Raw genomic sequence first — 13845 nt, 5'->3', positions numbered from 1 at the left:
AGTACAGGGCTGGGGATGTGGCTCAAGCGGTAGCGCGCTCGCCTGGCATGCGTGCGGCCCGGGTTCGATCCTCAGCACCACATACAAACAAAGATGTTGTGTCATTAAAAAAAATTCTCTCTCTCTCTCTCAAAAAAAAAAAAAAAAAGAAGAAGAAGAAGAAGAAGAGTGAAAGACAATGCAAGAAAGTCAGGAGGAGAGAAATTTAAAAAAAAAAAGAAACTTAAATAAATAAATAAAATAAAAGTACAGAAACATGGGCTGATTTTTGAGCCTTGTGAAATGGATGAACTTGGTAGTTTCATATCCCTACATACTTACTAATCACTACAGTTCCTTGCCCCACTCTGGATCTTAGGACATCACTATTTGTTCATTCAGTGTGCAGGCCCCTATAGTGGCAGTGACAGCTGTGACATATATATACCTTTTCACTACAGTCAGCTTGTAATAATCCCAACAACTATTCAATAGCCTCCTTGACTTTTCTGTGTGCTTAGTTTAAAAAAAAAAAAAGTTGACCATATCCAAACCACTAATGGCTTCTCACTGTAAACCAACATCCACATTCCTCAGTCTGGAACCTAGAACCTTTTCCTCCTTTTCTAGTAGTCCCTCCTCACTTGATGCCAAGGCCCCATGTGGCTGCACATAGGTCATTTCTGGTCACCAGTTTTGCCCAAGCATTTGCTTTTTACTACATTGAAGTCACACCATTCTTCTTTTAAAGCCACAACTGTAGAAGCCTGTTTAGGGTCTTCCAGTTGGAATTAATCTGTCCCTCCCCATATTCTTTTTTTGAATTCTGTTGATGGACACAATACCATTATTTATTTATTTTTATGTCTTACTATTGATTGAACCCAGTGCCTCTCACATGCTAGGCGAGCATTCTACTGCTGAGCCACATCCCCAGTCCTCCCTTCTCATATTCCTATAATATATGGCTTGTACCTTAGTAAAAGTCTTACGATAGATAGGTTGCCCTGAATGCCAGTTATTTTATGTATGTGTGTGTGCCTTCCTCTCAGGCACAGCAAATCTCTACTTGAGAGCATATTAAAATCATCTTAGGGATCCCTTGGAGAAGTGGTTAATTCCAAGATTGAAAAAAAGTAAATACAAGAGGTACCTGTAATATACTTCTTATGCAAGAGAGGTAGAAATTGCTCCCCACATGCCCCCCCACCAAAAGAGGAGTATGTCACAAGAACACAGGAACTAGCTTGATGGAACTTCAACTTGGCTAAATCTGGGTAATGAGAACACCAAAATAATTTAGTACTGAAAAAGGTAAGAGGTGATACCAGTAAAAAATAAATGAGGGAAGGGAAACAACTTTACTTTCGTAAGAATATGATAACTGTAGAAGGAATACAACAGTAAGCAAATCATCATTCTGCAAAATATCATAGTAAGATTGGTTTAAGCAAGAATCATCAACAGATGCTGAATCAGAGGAAATTTTTGCTGATAGGAGAGCATTTACATATCCATACCATGTTTCCCACAGACTGCTTATTAGGCACAAGGGGAAAACCAGTAGAAAAATAGGATAATACCTTGACTGGGTGGGTGAATCAGAGTTAACATCAACAATGAGGAGCTGATGGACATCTGTGTCTCCCAATGTAAGGCCCTCAGAAGAACACATATCACTTATATAGTTCTGTGGTTGGCTAAGAATATGTAACCTGAATCTAGTAATGAAGAAACATACAACAAACCCCAAAATATGAGGAATGCTCTATTAAAAAAAAAAAAAACAGTGTGGAAAGGTATATGTGAGAGGGATAGAGGGCTATGTTCTTTTAAAATGCCAGTATCATTAAACATAGAATGGCCATGAAAATGTTCTAGATTAAGAGTCCAAAAACATGTGACAATTAAATATAACACTGATCATGGCCTGGATCCTAAAACTGAAGGGAGGAAAATGTTTTATAAAGGACACTGTTAGATCCACCGATAAAACTGGAATACAGATGAAAGATTTGGAAAAAGTATTATATCAGTTATCAATTTACTAAAGTTAATAACTATGCTGCTGTGGTTTTATAAAATAATATCCCTATTCTTAGGAAACATTTACTGAAGTTTATAGAGATAAAGGGCCATGATGTTTGCAACTAACTCTCAAATGGTACAGGGGGAAAAGATTTATTTCCAAATAAAAAGTTGAAAACAATGCCTGAGGACCTTTTTTGACTTAACAGAGTAGGGCTCATTTACTTAAAAATAGAAAGGGAAAAAAAAAAAAAACTTTCAAGAAGTGAGAACTGCCTAAAACCATAGTTTTCAAAGTATGATCCTCAGACCAGCATTATGAGCATAACTTTGAACTTGCTCTACTGAATCAGTACCTCTGAGTGTGAGGCCCAGCAATGTATGTTCTAACACATCCTCTAGGTGAAGCAGAGAGCTCTAGAACTTCCTCATGCTGAGAATGAAACCTGAAAGAACTAACTCCTGACTTTGACACTGATACGTTCTATAGCTAGCACAGCCTAGCTAAATCTAGGTATGTGTACATCTCCTGGCTTTTGTGTTTTACAAATTGTACGCGCTTCTGTAGAGCTGGTAGAGAAACAATCTAGCTGCTTCACTCCAGTTTGATCAAACTGTATAAAAGTAATTTTTCCTTTGGACATCATTTCTTACGTCGGCAGGCAGTTAAATCCAGCCAGCGAGGACCCAGGCAGGTTCCCTGGCCTGGATGCCCATCAAGTTTAACCTAGACTGTGAGCTCCTAGATTCTGTATTTTTAGCTCCTGTATTTCCTATAAAACTTAGAAAAATGTTTTATGCATAGTCACTGCAATAAATGCTTTCTGAATTGGTTTAACAGTGAACCACAGGCCAGAAATGACCACTGAAGCATTTGAAGACAATACACTAGGTTAGAGGCCCCAGCTATAAGAATCACTGGGTTTCTAAAGTGAATAGAAAACTTACTTTGAAGATTAAGAATGAATAAATGAGATGGATTCAAACTAAAAAGTTTCTTCTCAGCAAAAGAAACAATCTGGGGGCTGGGGATGTGGCTCAAGTGGTAGCGCGCTTGCCTAGCATGCATGGATCACTGGGTTCGTTTCTCAGCACCACATAGAAACAAAATAAAGATATTATGTTCGCCTAAAACTTAAAAAAAAAAAAAAAATTGTTTAAAAAAAAAAAGAAACAATCTGTGAAGTGAATAGAGAGCCTACATTATGGGAGCAAATTTTTACCCCTCACACATCAGATAGAGCATTAATCTCCAGGGTATATAAAGAACTCAAAAAGCTAAACACCTAGTCTGGGGCTGGGGCTCAGTGGAAGCACACTTGCCTGGCATGTGTGAGGCACTGGGTTCGATTCTCAGCACCATGTAAAAATGAATGGATGAATAACTGTCTATCAACAACTTCCAAAAAAAAAAAAAAAAAGCTAAACACCAAAAAAAACCCCAAATAACCCAATCAATAAATGGGCCAAGGACGTGAACAGACACTTCTCCGAAGAGGATATACAATCAATCAACAAATATATGAAAAAATGTTCATCGCCTCTAGCAATTAGAGAAATGCAAATCAAAACTACTATAAGATTTCATCTCATTCCTGTCAGAATGGCAGATATTATGATGACAAACAACATTAAGTATTGGTGAGGATGTGGGGGAAAAGGCACACTCATACATTGCTGGTGGGACTACAAATTGGTGCAGTCAATATGGAAAGCAGTATGGAGATTGCTTGGAAAACTGGGAATAGAACCACCATTTGACCCAGCTATCCCTCTCCTCAGTCTATACCCAAAGGACTTAAAAACAGCATACTATAGGGACACAGCCTCATCAATATTTATAGCAGCACAATTCACAATAGCTAAAGTGTGGAACCAACCCAGATGCCCTTCAGTAGGTGAATGGATTTAAAAAACGTAGCATATATACACAATGGAATATTATTCAGCAATAAAAGAGAATAAATTCATGGCATTTGCAGGTAAATGGATGGCGCTGGAGAAGATAACGCTAAGTAAATTTAAGCAATCCCCAAAAAACAAATGCCGAATGTTTTCTCTGATATAAGGAGGCTGATTCATAGTGGGATAGGGAGAGGGAGCATGATGGTGGAATGTGATGAACATCATTATCTGAAGTACATGTATGAAGACACAAATTGGTGTGAATGTACTTCATATACAACCAGAGATATGAAAAATGTGCTCTATATGTGTAATATGAATTATAATGCATTCCACTGTCATAAAAAATCAGTTAAAAAAACTTACTTTGCAAACAATAAAGTCAGATTACTCATGAGGTTAGTAAAAGCACTATGCCTCAAAGGAAAACATATCCACTTACAGTTTGTTAAATCACTACCAGTTGAAAATATGTAAAAACTTATGCAAGCTCTTAGACTGGTATTTAAAAATTAACAGTGTGCTTCTGAGAAGCAATGCACAGAGATTAAAAGCCATGCTGTGTATCACACAAGATCTGCTTAGAGAAGACAGCATTCACGTGGCTGTGATGTGGCCCAGATCTGATAAAGATGGCCAGGTTTCAGAATAACATCCTGTATGTGGCATTTCAGGAGACAAGACTCTTGCAACAAGAATGAGCTGATCAGTTTGCCTACTGAGTAGAAAATGAAACAAGTAAATCCATTTGATGCAACTGTTTTCTATCTTGAGAAGTTAAACCAATGAAGATGCTCTAGGATGCAGACTATCATCCCAGCCTCGCCACATGCCTTTTCTAATTGGCACCCTGAAAGATTTCACAGGAAAAGGGTGTTACTTTGGTGTTGTTGATTTAAAGGTTATCTAGTCACAGCGAAGCAGAGGAGAATTCATCTTCAGAATTCACCTTCTTATTGAAAGCCCATGGAGTGCCTTGGCAATTAAAAATTCCTATCACCTATAGCTGTTCCCTATGTGAGAAGGCTCAGAACTCGCCTTACAAATTGCTCTTTTGAAGATCAAAGGCAAGCTGAATGTGTCTGTGTGTGCTCTCGATGAGACTGTAATTTAATGGAATTTTTAGAGAAGGTTTCACTGGCAGTGTTTGGATGACAGCCCTGGGGCGGAGGATTCAGGGGAGCTTGGCCACTCTTCCCTTTGGAGCATCTTCCCTGCCTTTAATTGGCACCTCATTAGAAATTAATGAAAATGACATCCTCTGTTCTTCCTGCTCTAGGCATGGAATGCTACAAAAAGGCCCATCACAATTCATAACACATTCAATTTATATAGCAATGGCTCTTAAGCATTATTTATGAGATGTGAATTTCTTGTCAGCAGTTAATAACCTGTACAGAGTGGAAAGGGAATGGAAGAAAAGATTGCGAATATATATTAAAAAAAAAAGATTTTCTGCAGTGAAGAAGTGTTCTGTTTGAGTTCAAACTACCTTTCTGAGTCTTCAATTTCAGTAGTAAATTACTGTGTTCCCCCCCCCTCCAAAACCTTTCAGGGCAGTTAAACATCTCTCCAACACTCCATGCATCCCCAAGGAAATAACCATACAACTCACCTTTTCCTAGAGAGATCCAAGCAGGCAGACAAGAGGAACACAAAAGCTATTTGTCAAAGACAGTTGTGTATGTTCCCATCTTGGTCCTTCATCATTTAACATATGGCAGCTGACTCAGTCATTTTTCTGGGTACATAGTATATGGTTCTTGGTAGACCAAACTCAACTTTCAGCTTCCTCTAGAAAGGGTCTATCTAAAGGGACTGTAGAAAGCTCTGGTTTTATTACCTCAACAAAAAAGTCAAATCTACCCCAAAAGGAGGATCTCAGAATTGTGCAAAGATAAGGGACTATAAAGTTAGATAACAACAACAACAACAAAAAACAATGGAAGCCCAGGGCAAACCCAGTAGGCACTAGAGACTCAATCTCCTGCCCAGAAGGGTGAAAAGCATAACAGATAGGTTGGCTTCACTGGGGGCAAGAAACACCTAACAGCTGTTTCTGGATTTTCTTCAGCTAGGTATTAATAAGACCTTAGGAAATTAGGTAGTTTTATCAAAACTGAAGGGGAAACTGGGAGACTTGAATCTATCTCTGAATCTCATCACTAAATTGTGAATTCTACCAATTCTACCAGCTGCCTGACAAGAGGAAACATTAGCACACAGAAGACAAGACAGTGTGTCTGAGTGACTAATTGCTTGATCTGCTATGGCAAATTCAGTTACTTTCAAGAAGGAAACAAGAGCATTCCTATAATCCCTGTTACTTAGGAGGTTGAGGCTGGAGGACTACAAATTCAAAACCAGCCAGGGCAACTTAGAAAGACCCTGTCTCAAAATAAAAAATTTTAAAAAAGGGTTAGGGATGTAGACCAGTGAGTAGCAGAGTGCTTCCTAGCATGTGCAAGGTTCTGGGTTTAATCTCCAGCACTGCCTACCCATCCCACCCCCCACCAAAAAAAGAGGGAAGAAAGAGCAGTTGGTGGAGGAGGAAGGAGAGAACATAAGGTTCAGGAGAAATCCACAATTCTAACTGAAGAACAACCAAAGGCCTATGTTATAAAGGCAACAGGCAAAATGGCCAGGTAGGCTTCACCATATTGCTAATAGTGAATTGCAGAAACTTTCCAATGGTTCACATGAACACAGAAACAAGAATCTGCAAACCTTAAAGAATTAGACAGACTGTTCAGCATGGGACAAAGTTGATTAGCCATCAGACCCCAAAGCTTCTTTGGCTAATCACAGTATCCCTGATCTATGAATTTAATATTACCTGGAAGAGCTGACCCACACATAGCCATGAATAAGATTCTGATCTCACCTGGACCATACCAAATGCATAAACACAATGAAGCCTAGAAACTCTGCAACAGGCTCTGCCCCCACCACCTATCTTTTTTTTTTTTTAATATGTATTTTTTAGCTGTAGCTGGACACAATACCTTTATTCCATTCATTTATTTTTATGTGGTGGTGAGGAGCAAACTCAAGGGCCCCCACCACATGTGCTAGGCAAGCGTTCTACCGCTAAGCTACAATCTCAGCTCCACCCCCATCTTAACCCTCTTTTTTATACTATTTAATAAACTTTTAATTACACACTGAATATCCTTTAAAAAAAAAAAAACTTCTCTGGATCTTTCATAATTGTTCCCTGCTCCTGCAACTGAATATATACTTAACAGAGTAGATGTACAAACAATTTTCATGAGAAGCTAATACACCTCCTGCCTGTGCATTTCCAAAAGGGCAGATAATTGAGAAATAGGAATAGAAAAGACTATCTTCAGAAGATAGAAAAACTTCCAGGTGACACCACGTTATAATTGCTGAGTGAACTACGACCTAGTCCTCACTACCAGCAATAATACTTGTAGGCTATCTATGGCTATTCCAGAGGTGAAGGGGGGAATTCCAAAGTTAACTTCTTGGGATGAAATATATTCTCAGAAGCTACAACAAGGCTGGAAGTCTGCCTGATGATAGCTCTGTTCCATAGGCCAATACCAATAATATATATATATATATAATTGGTATTGGCCTATGGTATATATATATATAGACACACACATACATATATATATATACACACATACATATATATATATACACACATACATATATATATATATAATACTATACTTTTAAGATCAGGAAATAAAAACAGGGATAAGCTAGCCTAGAATAATTCAGCTACACAATTTTAACTTCATGTCACATGATGTATGTGATTAAGAGAAGATGAAAAATTGGTCTAAGTTTTGTTCCACTGTGAGTAAATACAAAGTTTCAAAAAATGCATCCCTGTACAGCAATCCTAAGAGATGGTATTACACTGGAGAATTAAGAAGCAAAGATTACTTTCGGGCTACTTCAAGGTGTTAATTTGCTGAATGAACTAAGGTTCAAAAAAAAATTTTTTTTATAATCAAATCTTGATATAAAAGGAATATTGGAGGGAAAGAGGAAGTACTCGGGACTGAAGTGGAGCAAATTATATTCCATGCATGTATGATTATGTCAAAATGAGCCCCAATATTATGGGTAACTATAATGTACTAATAAAAACATTTTAAAAAGGGATATGGAAAGAGATTTTTCCATTTATCAAAAATAGTAACACACTCATTCAAATTTTATGGTACAAATCCCAGACTTCTGCTCGTTAGGTTAATTTCTAAAGTCACGAATGGGAAGGAACCAGTGTTAAGTGATGAGGAGAAGTTGAAAGCACTGAGCAGTGAAAATGTAACTCAATATGTCTAAGAATAGTTGGAGATGCTTTTGTCTTCTTTGTATGCATGAGATGAAATGAAGGACATTTAGAAGCCAGAACCCTGCACTGATTTCTCAAGCTCTACCCCTACAGCTTGCAGAGAGGTACTTCAGCCTCTTAGGGTAATTGGTCTCTATCATGCTACTGGGGGAGATCTTACCACAGCGACACGATCCCAATTCTTGCTGTACCAGCTCCAGTTTGGTTTGGCACTGGAAGCACCGGCGTCGGCTCTTCTGTTTAGATCGGCTGGTTTCCTCAGACCGTTCAGTACTGTCCAGTAGTCGTGGCCGTTTCACTGGTGAAGCCTCATTCTCAGACTGTGAATCTGACCAAAACAACACATATTTGGGGATCAGGATTAGTGCTTGTCCTGGCAAGCACAACTGATAACTGTACTGCCAAGCACTCTTTAGATCAGACTTCTACCCCTGTCCAGGAAGGAACTGGACCTGTGTGAACAAGAGAGCCAGTTTTACTTGCCTGGTTTATACTGTACAAACCAAGACAAGCCTGTACCTTTGGGGCTGACTTCTAACAAACCAGGCTTGAGTTGAAGAGGGTGGTAGGGGTGGCTCAACAAAAATCAGTTCTACATTGCTGCTATTGTTTAAAATAGCTAAGCTTTCATGATAAGACTATTCTAGCTAGAAATGGGATCCTCTCTTTGTACCCTCTTCAATTGCAGCCCACATGGTTATTACTTGTATAAGTGGTTTACCTCTTCTTGTATTTATTTGGTGGTGGTAGTACTGGGAATTGGACCCAAAAGCATTCTATTATTGAGTTACATCCCCCACCCAACCATTTTTTTAAAAATTTAATTAATTTATTTATTTGGTACTGGGATTGAACCCAGGGACACTTAACCACTGAGCCACATCCCCAGCCTTATTTTATATTTTATTTAGAGAAAAGCCTCGCTAAACTGTGGAGGCTGGCGTTTAATCTGCAGTCCTTTGCCTCAGCCTTCCGAGTAGCTGGTATTACAGGGTGTGCAGTGTGTCTTGGGTTCTAATGTATCTTTATATCCCTATACTTAGCATAATTCCATACTGAAAGTCAGTGTTTAATGGGAGATTTAATCTTTTCTAGTAAAGTTTCTTCACATTTCTATTCCTAAACATGTAAGAATTTGGCTCTAATACCAAAAATAAGTCCAATTAATAATCAGAGTAAAAAAGTACCTATTCACAAACAAGCTATCCCATGGCTTCCACTGTGGGTGGTTACAGAAGGCAGCACTTGGCACCATAACCTTAGGGCCTGTGCCAAAATGAAAGGTGAGAGAGGTATAGTGTATGACAATTTGTATCTTATGCAATCTCAAAAAAGTAACTAAAATACAATAAAGTTCATGTCACAGGCAAGCTGTAAATAACTCTTGATTTCAAAAGTGGGGGGCAGCACTTGGGGCTCTGTACTCCTACAATAGTTGCTGGTGCATACTGAGGATGCACCTCTTGCCAAGGATCCAAAGTGGTTTGGAAGGGATTCTCCTAAATGGTTTTCTTCAAAACAATCCATATCCCACTACTTCTTACCTCTCCATCACCCTACCATGGTCTAAGTCATCACTATCTTGTCCAGCCTAAAACAACAGTGTCTTAACTGATCTCCCTGCTCATCCCTTTAAGCTCCCAAAGTCTACTTCCCACATAGCAGCCAAGTGATCTTAGTTTAGAATCACAACACTTCCCTGCTCAAAACCCTCTAATAGCTCCCCTCCTCAGAGTCCAAGTCCAACAAATACTTGCCATGATTCTCAAAAGGCCCTGCATGATTTACCTGTCCATCTCTCTCACCTCATCTCTTGCTGCTTTTTCCCTTTGTTACATCTACATTCGCCTTCTGACTATTACCTATCTCTGGATCTTTACACCTTTTGTTCCCTCTGTGGAGAACATGCTTCACTCAGGTGTATAGAGGATCTCATCTCCTTTAAGCCTTTGCTTCAAAGTCACATTTTCAATAAAGATTTCCTCCTGGATCATCCCATCTTGATTATCCTGTTCCCCTTCCCTAGCACTTAATCTCCTCCCTTTTCCTGACTTATGTTCCCCCACAGCACTTATCCTTTAACATGATCTCCTAGGAGAATGGAAACTCTTGGAAAAAAACAAGAAATTTCACCTACTTTGCTGTGTGCCCTCCATGCCTACAACTCAACAAGCATTTCTTGAATGACTGAATCTTCTCCTAGGCAGTTCTGATCTTCTATTTAAAGTGGTTCAAGTGAGGAGTTGCAGTATGTTGGATGTATTTCAGTGAAGGCCATCAGTATGCCTTTCCCCAGCCTCCTTCTGTGTGAGAAGGATGTTGCACTTCATCCAAGATCATCTGCTGGCTCTGACAGAAATAGGGTACAGTGTGCTCACAGCCCCAGCTCTACCACCTGGTGACTTGCATACAAAGGCCCTGCACCATTCTAAGCAACTGCAAACTTCATTTTTCATCTCATTTAATTCTTCCAGTCCTACATGACATTTTCCCCCAATACAAACCAACTAAATAAGGCATTTGATGAAAACAATTGAAAGCAAGTTCAGCCTATTTCCCAGCTCTGCTGAGCGAAGCTGTCCAGACCCAGTCAGTGTGGTGACTGAGGCAGTCAGACATGCCAGGCCCCTCCCATGCTTCTAGAAGAGCAACAAACAACAATCTAAATGTAAATCATTACAAAGCAGCCAGACAAAAGGAATTCACCTTGTATGTGCCACATTGTTCTCGTGGGGGTACTTCTTCACAAGCCAGAAATGGCACTATTTGTATTAATAGCCTTATTTAGATATACTTATTTGGGGGAGGAGGTAACAAGATGAAAAATTCTAGAGTAAAAAACCCTCCAAACAACAAAAAGGTGAATTCTAAGACAGACCTAAATTTGAAGCATCCTTGTAAGAAATTATCCTCCAACCTGGGTGAGGGTACACATAAGGAAAAGGCCGTTGAAAACTTTTCATTATAATATTATTAAAATCTGGAGGGCTGTAGCATGATGCCAGCATGCCTATAACATAAGAGGACTACTCAGACCTTGAGACTCTCATTCATCCTTCTGATAGAAATGAGTGTGTGTTCAGAAATGCAAAGTTCACATTCCAAATTCTTTCCAAGAGTCTAGCCCAAACTGTCAAATGTGCTGTCTACCTGAAGAGCACCCATTCCCATTTCTAAAGGAAATCTCTGTACCAAAAAGATGACGACTTAATTTCAGGTGATAATAAAGCAGGGGTGGGGAATTAAATAAAGAAAAGGAATAAAACCCTACACTGCTGGCAATGTTATCCAAAGCTAATGATTTTTTAAATAAGGATATGTGAAAAAAATTACTGTTTGATTCCTATGACTGGGACACAGAATTCATATTTATGTAATCATAATCACCACTGAACACTCTGCTTTGATGGAATCCCCAAGAGTTAAGAGGCCTGTCCAGTCTTAAGTTCCTACTTTATCTGATCCAACAAATTATCAACAACAATGCTAAGGAATACATCCACATGATTTTTTGCCAAAATTTTCCTTTATCCATCCCATATTAATATAAAGAGTACTGAATTACTGTTCTGGTAGGCAATACACATGGGAAATTCCTGAAATAATGGGTCCTAAGGGAGGTTTCTGATGCTGCTTACAGTTTCTGGTTGCACTGTACTGGCTGTCCTAAAGGAACAATATTGAGCCCTAGTTGGTCCTCTGAGTCAGTTTCCTGGCATATGTTTAAGTCTACAATCAAAGGCATGTAAACAATGTCTGAGCTGTGAGAAGCAGTCCTCAACAATTCTAGACCAAGACAGACAAAATGTCTAACACAACGTGTTTTTGTTTTTAAAGAATCAGGAAACTCTTTCCAGACGTTAGGAGATCAGATCTTCAACTCTTAAGCTCTGGAATATGCCCACTTATCCTTCCCTCACAGTTGACAGGTCTATTAGACAGGAAGAAATCCTTCTGACCTCTAGTGCTCCCTAAACACAAGATGGAGGGGAATGAAGTTCCTCAAACTGTTTACTACTCTCAAAATGAAGCCATCTGGGATGGTGACTGCATTATATATAACTTTTTGGTGAAGCAACCCATTCTTTTACATTTTATCACAAATCAACTTAATGTTTTAATAGAAGCCAATGAAATAAATAGTAGTCTACAGAATCATCATCATCTTATCTGCAGAAGAAACTTGCATATCCTTGGCTAATTACTTAATGAAACCTTGTGCAATGGGATGAGCTGCCTAAATAGAAGAAACAGATGTCCAGGGCAGGAATTCTAATTATATAATAATGAGCTACAAAATTCAACTATTCAATTATAAATTTTATATGAATTAGAAAGACTATCAGAATAGATCTAAATATGGTTAACATTAAAGGAACCATCTACTATCCATATCGGAATAAATTACACCTTGATTACCTACTTTTTGCTCACAAATATTATTCCTATTACCTTGAAGCATTTTCAGTTTCCTGAACAATGACAGAGAACACCTAATTAGCCTACTTGCATACTTTGAACTTGGCCAGTAAGGGTTAAATGTGGAGAGAAAGGTGAACAGAAATAACTCTTACATACAGCTTTAACTGTCAGAAGAAGCGAATCCTTGCAAGGAGCATGCTCATTAGCAGAAGGAGGATCTGTAGTGGTAAGCTAGAAACTGTTTCCACCCCGGAGTTAAGAGTGACTTCTAATTAAGGTCCTTCATAAAAAGCCAACAAAGCATCCCCCCCCACCCCCTGCCACCCCTATGCTTGCTCTTGAGAACATAATCTAGTCTGGGAATACCCATGCAGAGCTGCCTCATTCCCATGCCAGGCTCATAGCCCTTGGTATTCACCAACCCCGCACCCCCTGCCTTTTTTTCTTGCCAATGTTTAATGAAATGACAAAGATACCATATCAGATCTTCTAGTTGATCGAGATCATGTGATAAAATTAGGTAGGCAAATCTTATGAAAAAATAGTTTACCTATCAGCTTCTTTGATCCTAAGATAATCACTGCTTAATTGGTGACAGAAAGGAGAACAATCATTTTTTAAATATATGAACTTTTGATGAGAGAAATTCTTCTAATTGTGCTTTCCTAGTCAATTGTAGAAAGCAGTGTTAAGACTTTCAATTTAGGAACACATTTTAACTGGAAAGCTTGACTGAAGACAACAAACACAGCTACTTCTTTTAAAATTCTGTTTTGTCTCTGACAGAAATTCACATTTGTTCCTTACTGTCACTGTTCTTGTCTTTATTACTCATGTTCTCTCCTGAAAATTTCCAAATAAATTGTGTCAAGCCTGTCAAAAGTTGAATCCCAATCTCTCCTAATCTCCTGTCACTGTGCATCTGGCAGCGTGCATACACCCTGGGCCACTAACCATGGCTGTAGCCTGCTGACATCTCAAGGAGGATCCTAGCCCTCTGTACAAGTCAATACTCAATATAAAACAGGAGAGTGAGAGAAGCAAAGAGGCAACAAAAAGAAGAAAGTCTTCTTCTATTTCCTTCACTCACACCTTTTCTTAATTTCACGAAAGATGAATCTGTTTAATCTCAGGCTATATGACAGCTTTTGAGGTACTCAATCAGTTTTTTT

At 38.8% G+C, this 13845-nt stretch overlaps 1 protein-coding gene across 3 annotated transcripts in view; it reads right to left on the bottom strand.

The window, feature by feature from the left end:
- The window catches only part of Zfand3 (zinc finger AN1-type containing 3), a 242989-nt gene that overhangs the window by 23980 nt on the left and 205164 nt on the right, over nucleotides 1-13845 (bottom strand). For all 3 annotated transcript variants that reach the window (XM_048805234.1, XM_015487674.2, XM_048805233.1), the window contains one exon: nucleotides 8412-8579. In XM_048805234.1, coding sequence (XP_048661191.1) covers nucleotides 8412-8579 — 168 coding nt within the window. The remainder of the gene's footprint in view (nucleotides 1-8411; nucleotides 8580-13845) is intronic.

Source organism: Marmota marmota, unplaced genomic scaffold (genome assembly GCF_001458135.2).
Source record: "Marmota marmota marmota unplaced genomic scaffold, marMar, whole genome shotgun sequence".
In the NCBI taxonomy this organism is placed as follows: Eukaryota; Metazoa; Chordata; class Mammalia; order Rodentia; family Sciuridae; genus Marmota; species Marmota marmota.
This window is presented reverse-complemented; position numbering and strand designations above follow the sequence as displayed.